General features: G+C 44.5%; 1 protein-coding gene across 6 annotated transcripts in view; it reads left to right on the top strand.

Annotated features, from left to right (window-relative positions):
• LOC126636387 (multiple epidermal growth factor-like domains protein 6) overlaps positions 1 to 26,006 on the top strand; it is a 192,771-nt gene that overhangs the window by 161,890 nt on the left and 4,875 nt on the right. For 3 of the 6 annotated variants that reach the window (XM_050308503.1, XM_050308502.1, XM_050308505.1), the window contains 14 exons: positions 2,948 to 3,076; positions 8,036 to 8,164; positions 9,766 to 9,894; positions 10,388 to 10,513; positions 11,562 to 11,690; positions 11,893 to 12,021; positions 13,093 to 13,224; positions 18,063 to 18,191; positions 19,051 to 19,176; positions 19,603 to 19,731; positions 21,956 to 22,084; positions 22,374 to 22,502; positions 23,174 to 23,299; positions 25,620 to 25,748. In XM_050308503.1, the coding sequence (XP_050164460.1) occupies positions 2,948 to 3,076; positions 8,036 to 8,164; positions 9,766 to 9,894; positions 10,388 to 10,513; positions 11,562 to 11,690; positions 11,893 to 12,021; positions 13,093 to 13,224; positions 18,063 to 18,191; positions 19,051 to 19,176; positions 19,603 to 19,731; positions 21,956 to 22,084; positions 22,374 to 22,502; positions 23,174 to 23,299; positions 25,620 to 25,748 (1,800 nt within the window). Of the gene's footprint in view, positions 1 to 2,947; positions 3,077 to 8,035; positions 8,165 to 9,765; positions 9,895 to 10,387; positions 10,514 to 11,561; positions 11,691 to 11,892; positions 12,022 to 13,092; positions 13,225 to 18,062; positions 18,192 to 19,050; positions 19,177 to 19,602; positions 22,085 to 22,373; positions 22,503 to 23,173; positions 23,300 to 25,163; positions 25,749 to 26,006 lie in introns of those variants that run through there. The other 3 variants (XM_050308504.1, XR_007627951.1, XM_050308506.1) reach the window with 3 other exon arrangements.

Below are 26,006 nucleotides of genomic sequence, written 5' to 3'. Positions count from 1 at the left end.
ATATATGTTTCTTCACAAGGTCTTGCATTACCAAAGGAAAATGAATCATTTTTGGTAGATGCTATTAGCAATGCCACTAGATACCTTCCTTATCTGGGTGGAGAATGCTACTTGCCTGGGGACAAGGTACCAGAGGCATACATGGAGTTCTGGCTGTTCCTGAACTGAAGTAGCAATTAATCCACGTTCATGGACTGTACACAGGCAAGGATCATGGCAAAGATGGTTTAGTAAAGTCCTTTCTCTCTCCTGTTCCACCACAGATAACGTACGTAGCAGCTTCTCCAGAAAAGGTGCTTCTGTATTCACCCACTGCTGAGGGGCTTTGGATTTAATGTAATACAGCTAAACAGGCAAGGAGAAAAAAAAATCAAAAAATCCCAACTTCAAACCCAATATTTATTGTGATAATTAGATAAAATATAAATTCTTACTTCAACTAAATGTAAACATCTGACATGCAGGAAGCCTGAGCCATGGGCTCCTGATGTCAGGCAGCCCAGCACACCCAGAGGAATCCAGGTGTGCCTGCCTTCCCCAGCCACACTCCCAGCTCTGTCAGAAATGTGCCAAGCAAGCAGAGTCACCCTGCCCTGAACCGGGGCTGCTCCTGTTTGGGGAGGCAATTGTTACAATTGTTTTAATTCTGTGAAGTGCTGAGCATCTGCTGCTCCCGCTTTGAAGGTTGGGGTTGCCTTCACTGCTCTGTAATTTCATTTAATTCCGTTCCCTGCTGCTCCCTGGTATGTGCTGTGTGACCCAAGGCTGTGTCCAGTTATGGGATCAGGCCAACACCAGAATTATCCAGTTCGCTGGTTCATCCGACCGAATATCCCCAAATGCCAGACAATTAGTTCACTAACTGGAGGCAGCAGGAGTCTTGGGCCATTCCTACAGAATATGTATTAATTGATGCATTAGTAACAGCAACATATTTTCCTTGTGGGGCACAGCACTTGGCTTTTGCATCTCAGCTGCTGATCAGAGCTGCCACAGGACGGACAGACTGGACTTCTCCCTTGAGATTTCAGCTGTTAATCATTGTCATAGGATAGCTCAGCAAGATAAAAAGGGAAAATAAATACTGTGCATGTCGAGGAACAGCTGACAAGGCTGTGTAGTCCCTCCGTTAAACAAAGAACTTTGTCAGGCTTTGAAGTCACTGAGGGTTCAGCAGGAGAAGCCTGTCCTTGTCTGCTGAAGCAGAATAAATAGGGACAGAAAGATTAAACCACACACAGGTGGCTCATCCTTACAACTTGCAAACAGCTCTCTCCCAGTGCAGTTTGAGCAGAGGCTGATGGATGCATTATGGTGTTACACTGGTATGAAGCTCTTTTCCATTTTCCTGAGGCAGCACAAACTTGGGAAGGATGGGAAACCTGAAGTCTTTCTGGACAGGGCGAAAGGAAGAGCAGCCTTTTGATTCTGAGTAGATGAAACAATAGTTTGTAGTCACAAGCTGTGCAGAAGCTCTGAGAGTAGAGGAGCCAAAGCAGATGCTCAGTGTGCTACACTGCTGCTGTCACTGGATGAAGGTCAGGTTTGCCTCTGGCTATGAGTATGGAGTTCCCCCACCTCATAGCCAAAGCAGACAGCTCACTGCTGGAGAATGGAATTTGCATCCATGGAAGAGGCAGGATGAGCAGACTGAGACAAAAAACCTGGGCATGGAGAAGACACAGGGCAAGAAAAACGACAGAAGAGTCCAACGATGAAAGATGCACATGGATAACTCCCTGGAAGTGTTCAAGGCCAGGTTGGACGGGGCTTGGAGCAACCTGGTCTAGTGGAAGGTGTCCTTGCCCATGGCAGGGAGGTTGGAATGAGATGATCTTTAAGGTCCTTTCCAACCTAAATCATTCTACAATGATGCCAGTGTTATTCTGACCTGGTTGAGGGCTGTGAAATTAGTGTGGAGGGTTGTTGGGTAGTGTGTGTGATGATAATTGTCATAAGACTCAGCTGGAAGACAGTTGTTCTGATTTCACTATAGAAGTGTGAGGATTTGGTTTTAAATATAAGCTTATATTGACAAGGATGACAAAGAGATAAGTTTTATTGAATAACTTATGCTTATCTCATGAGCAGGATAATTCCTGAGACTGATTCAGGGGTTCTGGGGAAAGAGTGACACACAATTGTGTGTCTACAGATTTATTATCACTTAGTGTGACACAAATATACATCTACTTATATAAGCTAGACATACACATATATATGCAGAGATGTTAAATAAGGTCATTTTATTTTTTTAAAAATTCTACGTAGCAGCCTTAGCATTCTTGTAGTGAAACATTTAGCTAGACTATGGCCCACAGACAAGTATCAATGCTTATTTTCACTGCTTTCAGCACTGGTAAATATATAAATTGAATCCATGGTGCTGCTCTTCCTTACATCTCCCAGATGTAGGTACGGAGCTCCTTCAGCTCCCTGGAGTTGTTTTGCTACATTTCATTCATCTTGGTTTTCTCTATTCATTCACTTTGCCAGTTTTTCATTTCAACACTGAACTGCACCACTCTGCCTTATGTTCGCTGTAAAAAATCTTCAGGAAAGTGTCAGGACAGTAAATGGGAGCAGAAGTTTTGCATTTCCAAAGGGAGGGAGATCAACAGGGATGGCCCTGGAGTCTCGCATTATGTTGAATTATTTCTTTTTTCCTCAGTTTGTTGTAGAAGCACAAGTGCCAGCTTGTGTGAACCCATCTGTTCTCTGACTTGTTTTATGGCTTTTCAATACTCTCAGCCATGTTTTACAGTGCAGAAATCCATTGCTTATGTAAAAGGGTCACATTTTTTTCCAAGATGCTTTTAGCAGAACTGTGCAGGCTTAGCCCCTTGAAGCAACTTTGGTTGTTAAGCATCTGCAAAAAGATGAGCTGGAGTTTACACAGAAAAAACAAACAGGAACTGGGCTAAAAATTAATGTTTTGCGTTTGCAGCTTGTCCAGAAGGATTCTTTGGGCTTGACTGCCACCAGGTGTGCAAGTGCCAGAATGCTGCTGGCTGTGACCACGTCCTGGGCACGTGCCGCTGCCTGCCGGGCTGGCTGGGAGAGACCTGCGAGCAGCGTAAGTACCTCCCTGCTCCCAAACTCCCCCAGCACTGGCATGGGCTTGCCCTGGGAATGCAGGATGACCTGCCAGGGTCATACAGTTTTAGATGGGTCGCATTCCTTTCCAAAGATGCCAAAAAAGGGAAGAATTTTTGGTAGCTGCGGAAATCGTCAACATAATTTATTTTTTTTTTTCGGCTGCTGTTGGCATTTGTCAAACATGATAAGCATCAGGTTTTAAATAGCAGAGCTGTCTCCTGCCATATGACAACTCCCTGCTTTTTATTTTTGTGTGACATGGAGAGATGAAATCTTGTGTATCTGTTTCTGGTGTATCCCATCTAATTATCAATTATAAAATGACAGATTACAAATGTGCAAAGTGGAAAAACCAGAGCTGGGACTGTTTTGTTGTTTGAGTGTGGCAAAATAGGTTTTTAACTAGTTATTAGAAAAGTTATTTGTTTTAAAACAAATGTCAACTTCCTAGGTGTTCACAGATATGGATTATCCCACACTCTTTAAGCTAATAAGGTGTTTGTGTGTGTGTAAATATAACATTGTCTTTTCTGAGAAATTTTTCACTACGTTTCATTTTTTTTTCTTTAGCTACATGACTTTACATATGGAAACACTGAACCTATTTGCAAAGTTTAGCAAATATCTGGGATTTTTTAAGATCAAATATGTGGGCTTTTTTAAGATTTTCAGGTTTTAGCCTCTCAGCTTCCTTGTTTCACTTTAGGATGATGTCATGGTCTAAACTTCCTTTTGAAAATACAACTGCTGTCTGCAGGACCGTGCTGTAGAGCTGGGCTCCAGAGCAGTTCCACAAGGAACCAACTCTGACTGTGAACACTTCTTTAAACCATGGGTAGTGGTTTTCTGCAATAGAGAATTGGCTTAATTTATAAAAAAAAAAGAGAGAAAAATTGCTTTTATTGAAGCAATTCTGTTCTCCAGCCCTATGCCGCCTTATCAGCAGCCCTGTTTGAGGGCAGCACTTGCTCCCCATAATATTTTTCCCTTATTTGCCCACACCATGCAACACAACCCATCTTCTCCTGCAGAATCCCTTCATGCCTCCTCGTGCCCCCTGTAGGAACACTTGGCTCTCCATCACCCACCACCCGAAGATGCTGGTGGTAACACACCCTGTGGCTGTAGTTTAATGGGCTGACCACAACATAAATACAGAGCCAGAGTCATTTAGCCATCCCACAGAGCAGAAAAGGTGCTGCTGAGCAGGTGTGATGAGCCAAGACGTTGGAATGTGTCACCTCGCCCCTTCCCTGCTCCTTATCTTGCATTAGGGACAGGAAGCTTTGTTACGTATTTAATTAAAATCAATTAAGAAGTGCAGCTCTTTGTCCATGGCCTCCTCTGCCCTCTCCCCTACTCACATTAGGAAAAAACCCCTATTTATTGTCTTGTGCCTGGGCCACTGGAACTTTGTGCTGGTCAACTCATTCCTCGCGCTGCTGAAGATGCCAAAGCCTCCGAGGTCCCTGTAAGTGAAAGAGTGAGGTCAGTGAATGGTGCAGAGTGAAACCAAACCCTTTTTCTCTTGGCTAAGTGGGGAACCTTCATTTTGATTTTACGACTGCACCTCATCCACGCTGCTCCAGAGCTGCTCAGGGTAAGGCAGCCAGGGGTGGGAGGCAGCCCACACCACTCCCCATCCTCACTGGGTGTTTAATATTCACCTTGCTGGTTCCTGGGACCAGCTCTGGCAGCTGGAAGGACAGCACTCGTGTGGAAGTAATCAGATTGCAGGCAATGTGCTGGAGGATATTGAGGAATAATTTTGGCATCATGGGATTTGAATTGATCTTAAGCCAACCATGCAGTGCATTTTATGCTCTGCTATCTAATTATGGGCAATACAGACAGTGATGCCTTTTGTTGAAGCTGCCTAACGCTTTCCATTACCAGACCGTGGTTTTCAGTTTGTTTGAAAATGAATTATGTTAAACTGGGATGAAATCTGCCAAGCAAGCTTTTTTTTTTTTTTTTTTTTTGAGTGTCCACCTAAGATATTTTAGGGTTCCAAGAAAGAGGTTTAGGGAAAAGTATGTTGCCTGTTCTTTTTTTGGTTTTTGGTGGGTTTTTTTTAATAAACTGCTTCATTGAGTGTTGTGATGCCTCAGTGATACAGAAATGAGGATCTGACATGTGGCATTTCTTTAGGACAGAGGTGTAACCTTCCTTTCTGTATACTCCATCCCTGGAAGAGTTCAAGGCCAGATTAGATGGGGTCCTGAGCAGCCTGATTTAGTGAGTGGCATCACTGTTCATGGCAGGGGAGTTGGAACTAGACGATCTTTATGGTCCCTTCCACCCCAAACCATTCTGTGATTCTATACAAACTCATTCAAAGTTTGCAGTCTTAAAAAAACCAGCCCAAACCTCCAGGAATCTCATGTTGGATATGGTATGTAGAAGCCAAACACAACTAAACATCTGAATTTTGCCTTAATTCTATCAGTACTAAAAATACCTCTTTTTTGGAGCTGTTTGGGCTCAGCAGGATCTTCACAAAAGGGGTTCTCTGTGGTAAAAAAAGAAACCACATTGGTCTGGAAAATAAACAAGTACAGAAAGATTGGTTCTGCCAGAGGCACTGATAACAGAGGTTTGACGTTTCGTGGCATGTGAACACTTGACTTTGCAAATTCCCCATTCTTTTAAATCCAGTGCTTCATTTTGTGGTGAGTGATCCACAGGAGCTGCATAGAAACAAAGCTTCTGGACATCCTGTACAACATTAGTGCCCATCATTTCCTGTGCTCCTGGACACTTTGGGTGGCTTTTTTGACTTCCAGTCTGGACGAAAATCTCCAGTTTCATATATTCCTTACTCTGCATGCAAAAATGGGATTTTAAAGGCTGCAAACAAGTAAATCCCCCCCTTATGGGGGAAAGGCACTGAGAGGGAAATTTTGAAGAAAGAAGAAAAGGCCCAGGGATATTTGTTCATTTAGTTGTGGAACTTCATGCAATAACTTCAGTATATAATTTATTTTCCTAATCTTCAGAAAAGTAATTTGATAATCAGGATTGTCCCACCAAGAAGCAAAAAGCGTTTGTATTCACCCAATAGAATAATCAAAATTTTCTTCTCCAGAAATTTTTGCTTTCTTACCAGAAGTTTCACTGGAACACTCTTTTATCTTCTCAATAAGTGTAACAAGAGCTTTGCACACATGCTCCAAAAACCTCACACAAACCACTGGTAACCAGTCAGGGGACCTGGTGATGAGCTGGTTTTTCCTTTGGCTTGGTTATGCTATAGTTCTGGTCTGTATTGTGGAAATATTTAGTTCTGCTCCCAAAATCGAGCCAGAGCTCTGTAGGATGGGCTGAACTTTTCACTTGGCAACCAAGCTTCATTTGCAGAGCAAACTTTTAGCTGTGATGGGACTGAGCTCCTTCTCTTTCTTGTGGTTTCAATGTGAATGAGGTCCAAGTGATGACAAAAATGAGCACTGTTGAAAAGAAGTCCTGGGAGAAATGGTGTCTGAGAAACAGGCTGGGAAGCTGGAAGTCTTCAGATGGGAAGAAAAGGGCTGAGAATGGATCAGATGCTGTCAACCAAGTTCACCTCTGAGACCAAGATGGTTTCACGCCTCCCATCTGTTCCCAGGCACGTGTCCTCCTGCAACACTGCATCTCATTCACTGACACCCTCAAAGGTATAAAGGTTTGGGTCTGAGCCTGGGAGATGTCACATCCAGCAAGTGCAGGACACTCTCCTGGATTAGGGATCTGGGCTTTTTTTGCTTCTCCAGTGCATACCAGAAGTGCTGCAGGGATGAGAGACTTTGGCAGCTTTGTCCAAGTGCAGGACAACCCCTGCAAGACAGGATGAAAACCACCCAAGGGGGTGATCCAGCTCCATCAACTCACTTTGTACTTTTTTGGGGTGATATCTGAAGAAAACAGGGTAGCAGTGCGGTCTGTTTTCCACCATTTAAAGCTATCCAAATCTCCAAAGCAGTGGGGACTGCAGGAATTTTATCACTGCCATTTTTCACAGGCAGCAGCACTGAAAGCAGAGCTGCGGCGAGCGTGCGCTTGCGAGATGGCTGCGTTAAAGTTTCCACCTGGGAGCCAGCTGCTTAACCAAACTCACTGAAAATATCACCCCTCTCTGACCAAAGAACGAGTGCCTGGGTGAGCGAAGGCATCCAGCTGTGAAAAATGAACACTGAAAACAATGAAGTTGTCAGGTCTCTTACCAGGATGCAAATAAATACCCGGGCTGTCAGGCGGGTGGTTCTGCTGGACCATTAGTTTAGCACAAAGACATTCCGCAGGGCAGGGACTGACAGCTGATCCATCACCCCAGCGGTCCAGCCCTCCCATAAAAACCTCTTCAGAATGTGCCATGATACATATTTTTAAGCCACATTATTGTGCTAGGCTCTCATAAGATACATTATCTCTAGACTGCAAGTGTTGCAGAGCAATTTCATTTTATGTGATCCTAATTTGCGGAATTGTTTTAAAATACCCTTTGCAGTTGTGCTGGCTGGTGCTGTGGTGGACTTGGCAGTGCTGAGTTAACAGTTGGACTTAACGATCTTAAAGGCCTTTTCAAACCTTGCTCTATCTAGTGTCAGGTTAATAAATGGTTTTATATATGTGTATATATATATATATATTTCGGGGAATGGTGGAGTCACCATCCCTTGAAGTGTTCAAAAAAATGAGTAGATGTGGCATTCTGTGATTTGGTTTAATGAACATGGTGGTATTAGGCCAAAGGCTGGACTTTATCTTGGAGTTTTTTTCCATTCTTAATGATTTTATGATTATATATGGTCTTAACACCCTTGTGATGTGAAAAGTGTGTCATCAGAAGACAATTCCAACCTGATTTCCCTGGCGCTGGGTTGTGTCTCAGGTTTGCTCTGTGCAGTGCCTCCTTTGATGCTTCCTGATGGGGTTTTGTGGAATTCTCTCATTGCAGCCTGCCAGGGGAACAGCTACGGGCCAGGCTGCAGCAACACTTGTCACTGTCACAACGGAGCACTCTGTCATCACATCACCGGGAAGTGCCTCTGTAGCCCGGGCTGGAAAGGAGACACCTGCCAAGAAGGTATAGTTGGAAATTCAACCCCCTGAAGACAGATTTTAGGAGGGAAAAAAATAAAACATCGGCTTGGGGGAAGTTCATTGGCATTTTAACTATCAGCTCATTGCCCTGTGTTGTCACTGGTTCTGCATCCGCAATGACGTGATGGGTCCATTAAATAAATCCACGGCACCATTGCAGTGGTGTAGGAGCTCAGTGTATGCACGGGGCAAAGGGGGCTGAAACAGCCATAAGCTGGAAAGGGAGATGATTTTGAGGGCTGATGAAGGGAGAAAAGCTCCATAAAACTCCGAGTTATGACACTGAAGCGAAGCTCTGTTTCTTTTCTGTGGCCTGATTTACCATCCCATGCACCCAACTGATCCTCATCGTTACCGTGCACTGTTCCAGACATGGGCTAAATCCAGGACATGTGAAAGGCATTGAGCCTGGGCAATTAGGCCCATACGTGCGACTCGAACACAAGCCCAGCTCCACAGAGCCTCAAGAAAAGAGGCTGGCAAAGAAAGGCTGCACTGCAGCTTGTGTGACCTAATCCTCTGCATCTCCCCCGCTGCAAAGTCTGTCCATCCCCATTGCAGAAGGCTCCTTGTCCTGTGTACCCTTCCCTGTACTGTCAGCAGTGCCCTGGAGCTGCGTGTGGGTGCTCCAGGGTGAGCTGGGCTTTGGTGTCAGCACCTTCACTCAGTGACCTTCAGCATACCAAGAGAGCTGTTAGGGAAAGGCAATGAAAGCTGGCAGGGGTAGAATAATATAAAAATTAAGTGTATCCCCTCTTTAAAATCTGATTTGAAGAGCTCTTTCCATGAAGGATTAAAAAATTGTGAAGGCACCAAACCATTCTTGATGACACGCCCTAAATTTTTCTGGTTTGCCTGAGAGCCTCAAATATGAAACCAATGCAAAAGTTAAAAAAGCTGTTGTCAAATATGAAACCATTGTCAAATATACCCTCTTTCTTTAAAGATATGTTTGGGGATTTCTTTTCTCTTTGGAAGTAAAAAGGTAGAAAATTGTGTGAGGCTGAGGGAGCCATCCTCCTGTGACTGTGCTTTTGCTGAGTGAGAACTCACTCCTATTGCCATCCTAGAGAGGTGTTACTCTGGCATGTGACAGAGCTTTGGGATTTTATGTGCCAAAAAGGTAGAGTCTGTCCATCTGGTTGTGATGGGAATTAATACAAACTTGCTAAATTAAAGTCAGTTAAACTGTGAAATGTTGTCAGCCAGCTGTGGGCAGCAGAATTAATTAGAGAAAGGAGATGTGATTTTAAAAGAAATTCTGAAAAGAGGGGAATCAATAACTTCCCTTCTTGGTGTTGAGAAAGCTGGTGGGAATCAGGGGGTGTTTTTTGTTGGTACAAACAGGAAATCTCAAGGTCATTTGGCGGGTCACAGCTAATTCACTTCATCCACTATGTTATTCCCAGACCAGTTTTACACTGAGCAGTTCCTTATCAATCACATCCCCATTTCTGCTTGGTTGTACCTCCCACAGCATCTTCCAGGGCAAGAAGGGGTGTGAGCTGGGAAAGGGTGGTGTTTAACCTGCATCCTTCTCCTGCACTTCCTAACGGAGGGTTTTGTGCTGCCTCCCCTTCCCAGCCTGCCCTCCCGGATGGTACGGGGCCAGCTGCCTCCAGCGCTGCGTCTGCCACGGCCAGGCCACGTGTGACAGGGTGACAGGAGAGTGCCACTGTCCCCAGGGCTGGACAGGGACAGCCTGTGAGCTGGGTGAGTCTCATCTCCATCCCTCCAGCACCTCCATTGCTCTGCTAGGAAATTCAGTTGTGGCGGCGTCTGGTTTGAGACAACATGGGGAAAAAAAAAGAGGAGGCAGAGGGATGGAAAGCACTAGGTGTGGAGAGGCTGAAAAAATTGGGGTTGTTTAGTCAGAGATGAGAAGACTGAAGGGACATGTGATTTTGGCACTTGAATGTACAATGGTGCTGGAAACTTGTTCAGCAGATGAGAAAAATAGGCTATTCCGTGTCCCCATGGTGACAGGGAAAATAGGTAATGGTCTTCATTTAAAGAAAAAAGTAGTAAACCCTCCAAGAGGAAAATTACTTATTTCTAAGGAATTTTAAGGGAAACTTCAAAATCTCTCTCCCTGAAGGCTTTTAAGACCAGTTTAGGTGGCTCACTGTCTTGCAGAGGCATGAGTTTGTTCCTCCTGGAGCTCCTCCAGCCTGGCCCTCTGTCAGTCTCCCCCATCTCGTTTCAGAGTGTGGGGATGGGCAACATGGAGAGGGCTGTGAGCGGAACTGCAGCTGCCACCACGGGGTGTGTGACCAGCCCTCGGGGAAATGCATCTGTCGTGCCGGCTGGACTGGGGACCACTGTGATGTTGGTAAGGGCAGCTCCTTCTGCACATGCTTGATTTTAACAACCAACCATTTCTGCCTCCACAGTATGAAGTTCCTTTTGTGTTTTGTATCTTAGTTTGCCAATATTCTGTAGGCCAATCAGGGTTCATGCCTGCTCACCTCGTGTCTCAGCCCCACAGGCTCCAGGGCTGTGATGACCATTCCCTCTCTACCCAACCATGCCCTTGTCCAAATCATTTTGTCTCCTATCTCTGTTCTCTGCCTGCTAAGAAAACAAAGATATTTCTCTGCTTTAGGGGTACAGGGAAGAACATACAAAAGGGAGGAAAAAAATCTGAGGACAATTTGCCAGATCAGCCACCTGCTGCTGAGTCTCTGTGGGTCGTGGAGGGGAGCTCAGCAAAATAGACTGTGATGGTTCAGATTTACAGATCTTGCATTTGACAAAGACCCAGATGCAGATTTGACAAAGCTGTTTGGCATGTTTAGAGCCACCTGAATCCCTGAAATAGGGATGAAATCTGTTGTGCAGTAGATACCAGGTGACTTGAAATGTGCTTCCAGCTTGGCCACTGAGGTGCTGTGATTTTTGCAAGACACAAGCAGTTTCCTGACATCTCCTCTAGTTCTGAGGACTCTCAAAGCCCCAGCCAACAGCATGGCCTTAAAAGCCTTCACAGTTCCCACCTTTCCTTTCTGCAGGCCTCACCTTCTCCTTGATTCTTTGCACTGGGAGGTGGAAGCAGTATGTGGACAGAGCAGGTTTTCTCTGTTCAAACAGCTTTCTTTGTGCACACTTATGTCAAACCAAATCACGTCACCATCTCTATACCTGGATTAATACTCCAGACTATGACTAAGGTTTTGTAAGCTTTCCTGTGTGGACTCGTTAACAGCCGGCACTAAATGCTTTTGATATTTTCAATATCTTCTCTTTCACTGATATTTTCTGGCCATGCCCTCTGCTAAATATACATCACCACAGGCAAGGATGATATTGGCTGATTACTACCAGTGGTGGGTGCTGTCCATGCAGCAGGTAGAGATGTTGCTCTCTCTCCTCCCCCCCAGCCTGCCCCCCGGGATTTTTTGGGAAGCGGTGCGAGGAGCGGTGTGACTGCGTGCACGGCTTGTCCTGCCACCACCAAACCGGAGCGTGCCACTGCCAGAAGGGATGGCGAGGGAGGCACTGTGACAAACGTGAGTGAAGGAAGGCAGTTCAGGTTGGTGCGCATGTTCCTCCCAAATCCGGGGCCGGTGGCGGGGTGTTCTTGCTCCCACCTTGTTCCACGGGGTCGGTCTGGAGGCGCTCGTGGGGGAGGGGGCAGCAGGTCCACTGGAGTGGGGTGGCTTTGTCCCGTGCTGCCCCATGCCCTGAGGAGGGTTGGTGTCACCCTTGCAGCGTGTTTGCCCGGCCGGTTTGGCACGGGCTGTGCCCAGCGGTGCCGCTGTCCCCCCGGCAGCCCCTGCCACCACCTGACGGGAGCCTGCGGTTGTCCCCCGGGATTCACCGGCCACGGCTGCGAGAAAAGTAAGTTGGTTCTTGTAAAAAGGCAAAGGCTTCCCGTGGAAATTAATTAAGAAATTAATTTCTCCTGATGATATAATGCCTGAAGAGGGAGGAGACAACAGCCTGACGGCAGGGAGGATGGCCAAGGGCTGCTTGTCTCTCACCTGGCTCTGAGCTCTGTGCCAGGCACAGTTTGGGCTGGTGGGGTTTGCCCTCTCTGGGTTTGCAGCTCTTGGAGCAGCTGGGGGCTAAACTGGATCCAAGTAGGCTGAGGAGGTGCTGGTGGAGCCCAGCTCCTGCCTGCAGCCATCACTGTGCTGTCAGTAAAGCAGCCGCTCAGGTTTCTGTTGTCCCCATGAGAGACTGTCTGTTCCTGCTCTCAGAGCTCATGGAAAGGGCATTATCTGGTTTTTCTTCAGCATAGAGTTTTTCCTCCAGAGCTGTCTTTGGAAGCAGGCTCCTGCTCTGACCTCAGCTGCAGCTCCCAGGCTTTGTTCCTCCTTACAAAGCTTTGCCCAAACCCTGCTTCAGCAAAAGGAAAAACAGCAATAAATAAGAAGTGAAAGAATTGACATCGGTATCCCGTATCCTCCAGTAAAGGACTCGAAATCCTGACCCATAGCCAGGGCAACTTAATGGAAGTCAGAGCTAAGAATTACATGTGGAAGGTCCAAACCTGTAGGCAATGTGGCTGTCAACAGGCAGAATGAAACCTCTGGAGATGTTGATGCCGCAGCTGCTTTGCAAGTTTAAACTCTCCGCAAAAGGTAGAATGTCTTTATCCACATGCCTGGTCCCTTGGGAATTATACTGTTATTTTAGTCAATTTTACCTGACATTTCCCTATGATTTTTTTTCTAGTGACAGGAAAATTGTATCTGGCCCTTGACAGTTGGGCACAAATTGACTGAACAAAACAAAATCAAGCAGTCAAGTAACCCCCAAGTAAATGTAATAAATCCAAAGTCCCGGAGGAGAGCGTCGTTCCATAGGCAGGGATTTTATTTAATAAATTTGAGCTCGCTCTTTGTTTGAGTGCTATATTTACCAAGACAAATTCAATTTATTGGTTTACATTTCTTCTTCCCAAAGCTTGTCCACCGGGCACGTATGGGAGGAGCTGTAACGGAGTGTGTGAGTGCTCTGCCGAGAACGAGGAATGTCACCCTGTGACTGGAGAATGCTCCTGCATCCCGGGCTACCACGGGGCCCACTGCCACCTCCGTGAGTATCTTTGGGGGCTGCTGCCTTTTGGAGAGAGGACTGAGTCATGCAGGGAGCATGTGCTGATGCTTTTGAGTTCATCTGGTCAGTACCCCCACTTTGACTGAGAGAAATAGAGGTGTTTATGTATATCTGTATGTAAAAGTAAATTTTAATGTAAGAAGTTATAGTATAAGAAGTAAGCATATTAATTTACAATAGTATAACTGCCTGTATTATTGCAAGGCATTAATTTTAAAATCTGTATTTTAAAAATTTTTAATTGAAAAATGTAATTAATTCAACATTTAGATTAACGTTTAAAACCCCCAGATATATTAGGTAAATTCTTTCCAGTTTTATGCCATGCTAAAGAATATAAACATATTGTCTGCATTTATGCACTCCCACCTTCAGCTACACCTGGATACTGAGTAGCTCTTTCATTTCCAAATACCAAGTCCAAAATACTTCCCGAAATCTCTGCGTGCTCAAGTAAGGACAAATGGTTATGAGAAAACAACAAGCTGCAATTGGCAATAAATCTGAGTGATTCATAAAGTTGTAGGGCCTTCTGAGGAACAATCAAATTAAACCAACTGTTACTCTGGATTGAAAAATGGTGACTAGTGTAGAGGACAAAATGCCAACTGGCCCAACGCTCCATCATAAAAAATATTCCCAGATCCTCGTGCCGGTATTTTAGGACATCTGTAAAGTTGTTTCTGGTGGAATGTGGTGGCTGATAAGAAACACATACCAAAGTAGCCAATAAAGGAGACAGTTAATTACCTTTTTATTTACAACTTTAATTTTGGTTTTACTCCATGGCTTGTAATTGTCTCATTTTGAGAGGAAAAAAAGAGGGGAGGAAAAAGCTGTTGTCTTTTGAGCTCAGCCTTTCTCTCTTTGGCTAATTCTGATTTTCCTTTCTTAGGAATCCAGCATGGCCCTGGTTTAATTACCTTTTTTGGGTGACAGTTTGTATACAAAAGCCAGCTGTAACATGTGCAGCTCTAGTAAGGGTTAAACTCAGAAGTAGGAAAGAGACTCATTTTAGGCATTGGCTTTTGTAGTACCATCATGTCATCACAAGTTATTCTTTAAAATATAAATTATAAATAAAATGGAAAGGATTGATTCAGTCTCCCTTTGTACATCAGTTTTTGCTGTAAGTGATATCGAAATCTGGCCTTCAGTACTGAGGCTGGAGCCATCTGGATCCATTATACATTAGATTATAATAAATGTTATAGTAGAGAAGTAGTGGAGATCAACTATTTAACAGTATTGTTTTAAAAGATTTAATCATGGTCTGCCTATTACTTTTATGTAGCAATCCCTCAGGACTCACTATCTGTTTGCATAGCAGTAAATCTAAATTATAAATTATGATAAATATCTTTGAACTTGCTTTAGTCCTTAAGATTTCATTTCAGAATTTTAAAATTAAAAACATTAAAAATGACACTGAAGTTCTGATATAAAAGATATAAAAAGATTCATTGCAAACTGAAATCTGTGTTTTGCTGCATTCAGAGGGAATTTTGCCATGGATTTCTATGTAGCTGGGATTAAACCTATTGAGTATGAGACAAGAGACTTCATGGTGTTGTGCTCTCTGAGATTCCAAAATTCCACAGTGTCTTGCACAGCAAATTCTCACTTAAATACAGGCTTGTTAAACGTTTGCTGGAGAAATAATGGAATGGTGGAGGTTCATAAAGAGAGAACCTCCTATTCTCCCCTGTACAACTCAGAGCATTGCATGGATAGACACGAAAATAGAAGGCACAACAGTTGATTGTGAGTTATTTTTAGGTGGTTGTCAGTGAAGGGAGAGATTGTGGGCCTGATTCTAAAGTGACTGACTGAAAACCAAGGATAGCTAGCGTGACTTTGGTGGGAATACTCGATGTTCCCGCTGTCCTCACTACAGGGAGAACTGGGACTGCTCCAGGATGAAGAAGCTTTCAATAGGATATTAAAACCAGCACAGGGAGCCGCTCCCAAACACGTGAAATGGGCTTCAGTCCAGTCAACATGTGGTTGGATGCTGCTGGAAACAGTTTCTGGCAACTGTTGCTATATTTATAGTACTGTGAAAAAAAGGTTGAAGAAAGTATCTATAAAAGGTGTAGTTGGCTGGGAAAGTCAAACTTCCAGGAGCCAAGAGCAACGAGGCTTTCATGTTCTCAAATTTTGGAGTGAAGAGCTGAAACAGTCTCTTGGCAGGATCCAGAGGAAGCAGACAAATTAGCAGTAAGGTTCCCATCACTTGTCCATAACTTGGTGAATGGGAAGATCTGCTTGGGTGAAATGAATAAAAAGCAGTAAGTGGTGACATTGACTGGGCTGGAGACACCCAGAGCCAGAAAGACCTCACCAGCTTCACCTCCAGGCTGTAGGTAACAGGATGGGTCAGAAGGGATTATTTGACAATGCAAAAACACTGGTCAGTTTAAAAACACTGGTCAGAAAAGCCTCAGAATGTGCAACTGGTATGAAAAGATTTGGGAGCTCTTGGTCATGGCAAACTGGCTGAAGCCAGAAGGAAAAAAATTGGGAAGCGAGGTGGAAATCTGGCTGCCACTCTTTTGTTAGCAGAAAAACATGAACCAGAAGCACAGGAAACTTAAATTTGAGAATATCTCTATGAGATAAAGATGTAAAGACACGTGGCAGTGAGAGAATAACCCTCTTTAGAAAGTCAGAGCCTGCTGAAATGGTAGAACACGGTGGAAATTGCCCCTGCTGTCTGCACTGAAATTCTTCTGCAAATTAGTAACAGATGAGGTGGCCTTGTTAATAAATATGTGCATATTGCAGTGGCTGAACTTGACCTGCTTGTGCTTCTCCTTCTTGAACTGAAATACAGATGATGCTGCAAGAATAAACAAATTGGTAAGGGTTGATAGGGGGAGGGAGAGGAATTACTGCTTCCCTTTCAGTGATGGAGCATCTATCACTGGTCTTGAGCTGAGGAGCAGCTCTGGAAGCTTTGCCAAGGAGAAGCAACATGTTTGGGAGCGTGGGAAACAGAATTAAAGAAAAAGAGGAAAGCCAAATGATGACCAAAAGGAAACAGAAAAGGAAAAGAGTAGAGTCCAATTAAATCATTGAATCTGGGTGTGCCCTTAACTTCATGTTTTGTGGGAATGAATTAGATGTTGCAGGGCTCACCTCTTGATGTCAAGGTTTGCATGTGAATTTGTGTGCTGACAGATGGAAGCACTGATGACAAAGTATTCATTGAGAAGAGTTCATGGTTGGGAAAGGCTGGGGAGAGTATCTGCATGTTGTAAAAGTGTGTATCTGTTTAGTCCTGATGATCTGCTATCCTGGTTTGAGCAGAAGCCAATGTTCAGTTTTATTTTAAGAGGCACCCCTTCAAAGCTTCCCCATAAGCTCTTCCTTGCTATTGAATAGTTCAGAAAATCCAGAGATTTCTCCAGCCAGTCAGGCCATGTTTTCATGCCTTCAGGAAAGAGAAAATACATTAAGCTATTTATGCACAGATTGCAAGGGATCTGTTGCTTGGAGACATGTGTGAATATACATTCAACCAGATTTCCAAAGCAGCCATAGACTTTCCTTTTGCCAGGGAAGAGAAGGAAGGAGCAAGAAAAAAAATGACATTTAGAGGTAGCGGCACTAGTGGAACTGTTTGATGATCATGCTGCTCTTAAAGTACCATGTACTCTCTCTTCCAACAGTCTGGAAAATTAGGAGAATAACCTGCATCTCTGGAATTCAGTGATGACATGCTGGAGGTTCAGTGGTGACAGACAGAGGCACGTGCTCAGCAGCTCTGCCCAGCACTTTCCCTCCCTTCCAACCTTCATTGCTCTAAAGAGCATCTTGAAGACATAAGCTAAGCATGGCAGATGCATTCATATCTCCCTGATCTTTTGTTCACTGCTCCTTCAATGTTAGCTGTCCAGCAAGAAACCAGAAACAGTCCCTGGAAAACCTCTTCATGGAGAGCTTGTTGCCATGTAACGCTGGCTCAGCAATCCATCCAGGTCTAATGATCCCCATGGTTCTTATGAAATACAGCTGCTTTGGTTTTTTCCTCAGGGAATTTTCTGACTTTGCATTTAAACCATCTTTCTCCTGTGTCTGTCTCCTGAGAAGGTCTCTTCTGCAATTCCATGAACAGGTTCCACCTAGAGCAGGTTGCTTAGAGCCCCATCCAACCTCTCCTTGAACACTTTCAGGGACGGAGAATCCCCAGCTTCTCTGGGCAACCACTTACAGTGCCAGCTCCATTTTGCAGGGAATCAGTAGATAATAGAGGCAACAAACTTTCTCCAACTTCCACATTTTTAAAAGATGTGACCTGCCCCAGTATCCATAAAATGGCTGCTAAAAGGCGTGGAGATGGCTCACGGCTTCTCATCGTCTCAGGCAAACCAGGCTGCTGCTGCCCAAAGGAAGAGGAAGCAGGGCCCCATCTTTCCTTCTCTGTAGGAGGGAAAGAGGGAAAACAGGTTTATTTGGAACAGAAATCCCAAGAGGAAAACCTTTCTAGAACTGGACTTGCTCATCTTTCTACAGTCACATGTAAGGAATGGAAGGAGCACAGAGCCAGGAGCAGTCAGAGCAGGCAGCACTTAGTCCAGCTCTCCAGGGGTTTGACATTCTAAGTCAGTGCTGCCCCAAGGACCATGCTGCCCAAGGCAGCCATCTGCTCACCAATGCCTGCTCCTGGTCCTCTAGAAGTGACTTGAGTTAGAAAATAAAAATCTAATTTCGGTTGAAAGCAAAAAAAGTGTCTACGTTGTGAAAAGCAACAGGCCCAGTAGCAACGTAGCCTGATTACTGGTGGGTTTTTTTGTTTGTTTGTTTTAAAACAGGGTGTCCAAAAGGTACTTACGGGTCAAACTGCCAAAATCCCTGTAAATGCATGAATGGAGGCCACTGCGACCCCGTGTCGGGAACGTGTGACTGCGCGCCCGGTTTCATTGGAGCCGACTGCAGTAAAAGTAAGCCAGCATTCATGTTCTGCCTCTGTCAAAACACAGCACAGAGAATAATTTGCATAAGAGTTTGTCAGTAGAAAAACAGACAGATCCCAGCTACCTCTTCCTTGAATTGTAAATCAGGATTCCAGCTTTGTAAAAAAATCTCTTGCAAAATATTTTCCCTCTCTTCTGTGAGTGTAGGAGCGAGGACACTCATCCCAGGATTACAACCTGCTTGCCCAAATTTATTTCTAGAGCCAGCTCAGCATGAGTTGCTCCAGTTCCTTCTTCCTGTCCAAAATTTTGGGGTTGAGAAATTATCTCAATATTTTGCTTCACTCTATGGTGCCATTAGTTTCAATAAATGGGAAAAAGATCAAGTTTTGTCATGGCAAAGACTGGTAAAGACTCCATGGCAACTTTACTGTGTACTTCTGTGTTTCAGAGCTAAATGATGTGGCTGAATTTCTGTGCTGTTTCCAAAGCTCTGATCTCTGTGAAGTCCTCTTCAGCTTATTCACAGAAAGGCAATGTTTGAATGTTTAGGAGCCTATAGCTTTTTCCTCTGGTATAGGACAGCATCAATATTAAAGAAGGAATGATGTTTTTCAGCTGGAAGGATGAGCAACTGATATTTCAGTTATACACTGACATTTTGGTAGGAAACCATCTAAATAGTCCATGTGAAACCGCAGATTGTATTTATAACCCCAGGTAAAGTCTCGGAGGATGAAGCAGTCATGTCTTTGGAGGGGTTTTGGTTTCATAGGTGTTGCTTTGAAGCGCATTAGGTGGAATAAAAATGAAGCCAACTCTACCTATAAGACCCTGCCTATGTTAAAGATGAAAACTGCTTAACAAAGGCCTGTGTTTCCTTCAGCTTGCCCTGGAAACCGATACGGGAAGGACTGCGCCCAGTTCTGTGCCTGTGGTAAAGGTCAGTGTGACCCACAGACTGGCAAGTGCTCCTGTCCCCCTGGCCAAACGGGACCTGGCTGTCAGCAAGGTAACAAAGCGGGACCCGAGGTCACCTCGTCAGTGGTGACACACTTAAAACACCCAGCAAACAAAACCCAGCACCAAACATTGTTTGTAGCTGCCTTTCCCAGTGCCTTTGCTCGATAATGTCGCCGTTGGGTGTACTCAGCTCTGTCCCTCTCTGCTCCATCACCGTGCCTTATCCTGCCCACATCTCCCCGCTTCGCTCTGCCACCCCCAGAGCCAGGGCACTGGGATCTCCACGGGAGATATGAGGAGATATGGCAAGAGAAATTGTTTGGATAAAACTGAAAAGAGTCATGGAGTGGTGTCCTGCCACCCTCGGGAGACACCACTTATTGTGTTTGTGTTGAGTCACCTTCATCCTTTTTTTTTTTTTTTTTTTTTGGATGCTAATTTATTTTTCTTTACAAACTTTGTTAATTCTCTGTAGTGTGTCCCCAGGGACAGTATGGCCCCAGCTGCCAGCTGACATGTACCTGTCAGAACGGTGGCATCTGTGACCACGTGGATGGCAACTGCACCTGCGGGCTGGGCTGGACAGGAAGATCCTGTGAGAAAGGTGATTTTCTGCTTTGATGCCAGTGGACTTGTACATTCAAGCAGAAGTTTGAAGTGTTCCCAGACAGCCACAAGAGGGGACAGACCGTTTTTGCTGAAGTAGACTGCATCAGTGCTGCATTCCCCGATGTAGCTTCTCTCATGCAGAACTACCCCTAGTTAGAGCTTCAGGTCTTTTCTCAGAGACAGTTTCCTTGTGTGTTATGCTTGTAACTCTCATAAATTCCTTTGCAGGGACTCTTATTTCTCCTGCTGTCCAACTTTTGTATTCTTTTGTTCATGGGAATGTTGTTTTGTGTCTTCTTTCCTGTGCTTCTGCTCAGTCAGCAGAAGCCTGTTTCCCTCCTCTCTTGTTGTGGTGTTCTCTTCCATTGGACACTGGACTGCAGTTGAACATCCCATGTATTGACTTCACAGATGTTCTGACAACTTCTGTCCAAAGCAGTTGAGCTTGTCCTGCCATCTCTCACCCTTGCTTCTCCATGAGAGCTCTCCCTTACACAAGGCAAAGCACACTAACAGAATAAGCTCAGTTTTCACTTTAGAAACCCTCCTGCCAGCCCAGAGTAGACTCTTCCCCCATCTGTCCTTCTGTCTGTCTCCCCAAAACATTCTGCATTTCTACCTTCCCATGTTTCTCTGTAAATGAGATACCTGTATATTTGCAGACTTAAATGTTCGGGAAACTGTGAGTTCTGAGTTCACATTCAAGAAAAATGTCATCCTCAGAACACAACTGCCATGGTTCAAGCTCCCCAACATGCTCTTAGGATCTTATTTACAGCCTTTCTGCCCCTGACACCTGTAGAATGTCCACCTCAAACTCCATAAGTGTCTTTACCAAGAACTGGTCTTTACAGGGCAGCATCCCTGTATAAAAGTATTATATAAAAATGACACTTTTTAGCAGCATTCTGAGATATAATTCTTTCACTTTGCGCTTGAGAAGACCCAGAAGCCCAATTCATGCATGTGTGTGTGCAGAGAATAAGCAGGGAGAAAAGGAAAGATGCTGCATGGAGGTACTCACAGTGAGTATTCAGTGGACAGTGAATGATCACCGTGGACAGGCACTAAAAAATTTGCAGTTAACCAATAACTGGCTGGCCTGGCATTTCACAGACCAGTTGTGCTCCTCTCTGTCTGTTCCTGTAAATCCCTGCAAGTCATCCACAGGCTGCACTGGGGGTTGCCAAGCCTCATCAGGGTGATGCAGGTGTCACCACATGGGGTCGTGGCTCGTGGGTGTACCTTACAGATAAAACATCTCTGGAGTGGAGCATGGGGGGCAGACATGCACACACTGTATAAGGGACTGTGTGTTATATCACTAGAAAGAGCTTCACTGTTTATCTTTTGACAGTGAGAGTGAAATTATTGGAAAATCGAGTCTTGATCTCCACAGCAGTGTGGGTTTGAGTGTGTTTTGACTGGAAATCAAAGACAGCTAGTCAGGCATCCTTTTAATAGTGATTAGATAGGATGTTCTTGAAAGATCTTGTCTGGCATTTGCGGAGTTCTGAATCTGATTACTTATACGGCCACGCTCGTTTAAGTTCGTCTGCCTGGATTCAAATTATCACAGCAGTGGGAAGTTAACTTATTCAGAGATGATGCTGGGGTTAATTATATTGGCACAGTCCCTTTTGCACGGCTTGGCTTTCAGTAATTTGAGACGTGTTTGGTACTGTGAAAGCAGATATCTCATTATACATGGAAAGGCTGTTGCTATGTGTGAAAAAGATTCTCCTGGTTTTATTAGAAACTGGAATAGTGTGAACTCCGACGATAACACCGAGGAGGAAAAGCTTCATGTTTTCTTTCACACTTTCTAAGTGCCTAAAAGAAAATATTGCTATAGATTAAAAAAAAAAAAGAAAAAAGAAGATAACATTTATGCTGTTCACTACACAGCTTTACAGCCCATGGTGTGGGTTCAGTATCCAGTATGTGAAGAGACGAATTAAAAGAGGCAGGCTATTAAAAGTACGAGGAAATTATTGTTCATTTATATTATATAAATGATTTTTACTCAAAGTACATAAATGCATCACAGCTGGGCAGAAGTTCTGTTTCTTCATAACATATATTCTTGTGTCTGCAAGTTATCCTCTGGGCATCACCTCTCAGCAATACGAGCTATCCCATAGGAGCATTTTTGGGGTGAGGTCAGTGATTGTTTCTTTGTGTGTTTGTCTGTTTTTCTGTCCATGTCCTGCCAGCAGAATGTCTCCCAGGGAAGTACGGCTCTGGCTGCACCTTGGACTGCTCGTGCCAGCACAATGGCACCTGTGACAGGTTCACAGGGTGCTGCCAGTGCCCCCAGGGCTACTACGGGCACTCCTGCGAGCACAGTAAGTGGGGCACTCGGGGTAGTTGTGGTGGGAGGTGGGGCTTTGGAGTAGTCAAGAAACACCCTGCTGGTTCAGTAAAAATTTTCGGGGTGTCCCAGATCACCTGGCTGCCTCCTGATCTTGCATGTCTCTGGTGCTGGGTGGCACAATCTCTAAAGCACATGGTACTATTAGAGTTGAGTTTAACTATCACTTTTGTTGGCTCCCAGGGAACGTGACTGAGAATACAAAGGATTTTAACAGGGTGTATGATTTTCTTCATGAACCTTCCTCGCTTTAATTTTTTCAGGGTGTCCCCTTGGATTTTATGGGCTGGGCTGTCTTCACACCTGTGCCTGTAAAAATGGAGCGAGCTGTGATGCAGTGACAGGACAGTGCATTTGTCCTGTGGGGTATCATGGTGTCCACTGTGAGAAAGGTACTGGTACCCCTGCAATGTGAGGAAAAAAAAACAAACAAAAAACCAAAGCCAAAACAGACCTCAAAAAGCCTCATGTAATTACTCAAATATTTGTTTGTTAAGAGCAACTTCTTCCATATTTTCTTTGTGAATATCCTGAAACACTGAAATTGGGACAGATTTCCTGTTATACAGCTGGGTGTTCTTATTCCCTTAGAAATTAACTAATCTGGTTCCGATTAATACAGTGAAAGTCCTGGTCTCCATGATGTCTTGGAGCAATGAGTTCCACATGTCATTTATTAAAAATAAGTCCCTTTTACTGATTCTAAATTTGCTTCTAAAGCTCCAAATAAGATTATTAAATAGGTGCATGTCGGACCTGCTGAGTGTTATGGAATAGTCTTCTATAGAGTCCTAATTAAAAATGAAAATAAGTGCCAGTTACATTTCTGGGACAGATTTACAGATACCTTTGATAGGTTAGGTTAGACAAACCCAGCATAAGGAGAGCTCATACAAATATTATGCTACTCCACTGCATTCAATTCTTCATTAAACTTGGCATTTACACTGGCTTCAGCAGAGAGTTTATGAGCTTTCCTCTGAGACATCCTGGGAAAACTCCTCTGGCTTTGACATACATCTTGCCATTCAAATGTGCATCTGAAACATTCTCTTGGTATCAGCCTGTGACAGGGGTTGGTTTGGTGAGAGGTGCCAGCATCGGTGTGACTGTGGAGATGCTCCCTGTGATCCAGAGACTGGGAAGTGCCTTTGCCCCCCTGGGAAGACTGGAGACAAATGTGACATTGGTAAGGGTAGTGTTTTGAAGGGCTGGACTGTGAATAGTTAAACCACTGTGACCTGTTGGTTTAAGAATAACTGTAAAAGGACATTTGCTGGTGTTCAAGGTCACATTGTTTGTAGCAAATTGCTCTTAAGGGTTATCAACACCTTTATCAGCAGGGTTGTACCTCGTGCTTTAATCAATATTTAAATTGATACACTGATAGGAAAAATGTTTATGGGTCAGCTGTAAAATGTCACTTGCCTGGGGCTTTGGAGAACATGGACTGGGGAAAAATAGACCAAGAAGTTTTGCAAATGTAGTGGGGAAGACTTACAGAGGATACAGATGGGCACCAAGGGCTCCAGTTTCTGTCTGTTTTGCCACATGAACATTTGTGACCCTTTTCAGACCAATGCAAAAGTATGACCAGCTCAGGATTTGCTTCCCCTGGAAGTAGGGCAGAATCCCAATGGATAAGGGTAGTGGTGCTGCAGCAGCTGTGCTTAGTTCAAGGCCAGGTTGGACAGGACTTGGAGCAACCTGGTTTGGTGGAAGGTGTCCCTGCCCATGGCAGGAGGCTGGAGCTGGAACCAGATGAGCTTTAAGGTCCCTTCCAACCTAAACCTTTCTGTGATTCTGTGATTACGATGGAGTAGATTTAGGATAACACTGGAGTAAAAGGAATTGCAATGGTTTAATTGAGTGTAAGAGATTTGTGATCCGGATGCTGTGGCAAACAAGATGAAAAGAGGGAACATCCATGTGCTACTGTGGAGCTTCACACCAGGAACCATAATCCTCCAGTACCCCTGAAACAGTGGGGGAATTTTATTTCTCCTCTTGTCCTAGGATAGGGCAGGAAATAGCTTTGAATAGGCAATTAATAATATAAAGTAATTGCTGAAAGCTTAAGCACTAGTGCAACCTGCAAAGATAAAGTGGAAAATTATTTGATTTGACCACTGTCCTGTGGTCAGAGAAGGAAGTCACCCAATCTGCAGTGCTGCTCCAGTGGGGAATATCAGCCACACAGCACTGGGCATCCACAGGCCTTTCCAAGGAAATTTTAGGCAGAAGTGAAACGCAAGGGGGAAGCTCAGCACCAAAAATGGGAACTGAGGTTTCGCTTCTTGCAAACTCTGTGAGTCACTTTTATTTTTCTCAAATCAGCTAGGGTAGCCCCCATCCATGAAAAGCTGTTATGGGGTAGGTTTTATTTGCATTTTTATTTTCAATTAGGCTCAGTTCATCTGTGATATAACTGTGAGCAGCTGTGACTGTGCAGCAGCCATAAAGATAAAAGGCCTGATTTTAATTTGAACTCTGGTAAAGCACCCATTAAACAGGCAAAATGTTAATTAAAAAAAAAAAAAAAAGAGAGAGAGAGAGAATATAACAGACTTTTATGGGCGTTCTTTTTCTGTAGTAAATTAACATTGCAGACTTTCAAACAGATGTCTTAAATACACATTGTTATTAACATGAAAATGTGGTATTACATAAATTAAAATCAGGTCCAGAGGTGTTTGAGGAGACCTTTTCTCATAACATTTCCTAATTGAAAAGGCCAACCTCGGAGCACACGGGGCGAGTTCTCCCACGTGCTGGGGCTGCAGCTGATGGGGGGCTCAGCAGAGCTTTATTTACCCGAGGGTGCTCGTGGGAGAAAGGAAAGGCCCTGGGTGCTCACAGGGTTTCCCAGCCAGGCAAGGGAGACAGGACTATTGTTTGCAGAGTACTTCACACCCTGCCCTGTGACCTGCTGCTCACTTTCCCTTCACGCCTGTACCTCTGATGCATAAAGAACCGTGATGAGGATTTACCAGCCTGGGTATGAAACAGATTTGTATTTGGAAGTGTGATTTTTTTTTTTTCTTTTTTGTGAGTTTGGTTTGCCAGGAGGCAGCAGAATTGTGCAACCAGAGCAAGACATAGGAGTGTATATAAAATGGATTAATTTTCAATTCCACATTCTGTGAGTGAAGGCTCTTGGCCGGCACCCACTGACAGCCAAGCCGTGCAGGAAGGAGAGGGGCAGGAGATAGTGTGGATCCAGGATGCTGACAGTAACTTTCCTGAGCAGATCCCAAGATGTTTTCTGTTGGGCTGTCAACCCCTGTTTTTACACCAGTAATGATTTCCATTCTGGGAACTTCTTCGGGACAGCTAGGCTGCAGTTTGGGCAGACCATGTGGCAGACGAAACTCGAGGGCTGCGGCGCTTTCCAAAATGTCATGTTTTAATGCTAACAGATGTAGGTGTCTAAGTAGCTTCCCGATTCCAGAGAACAGGGAGACTGCTAGGAAGTGTTCCACCTCTTCCAAACACTCCTGTCCTTCCAGGATGCAGGTCAGACCGGTATGGCCCCAACTGCTCCCTGCGGTGCCAGTGTGCCAGCAAATCCCAGTGCAATCCATACAACGGGAACTGCGCCTGCCCAGCCACCTGGATGGGGCCAACCTGCAGAGAAGGTAACACAGGCTGGCAGTGTCCAGCCTAAATCATTGGTTGCCCATGGTGGTGGTCAGTGTTTGGACAAGAGCATCAATTATTTAGATATCTGTTCTTAATGAGGTATAGCATTGAGGGGAAGCTTCTTCTCAATTCCTCCTTTCTTTAGGAAACACATTTGGAAACCTCCCATTTGAGAGGTGTTTTGCCTCTGTGAGGAGAATGATGTAACTTTCCCCTACCTGCTTTTCAAGACTACCATATATTGAATTATTTAA

Source organism: Myiozetetes cayanensis, unplaced genomic scaffold (assembly GCF_022539395.1).
Source record: "Myiozetetes cayanensis isolate MyiCay16 unplaced genomic scaffold, myiCay2020 scf13, whole genome shotgun sequence".
NCBI classification, from domain to species: domain Eukaryota; kingdom Metazoa; phylum Chordata; class Aves; order Passeriformes; family Tyrannidae; genus Myiozetetes; species Myiozetetes cayanensis.
The sequence above is the reverse complement of the archived record's forward strand: the minus strand, read 5'-3'. Positions and strand labels throughout refer to the sequence as shown.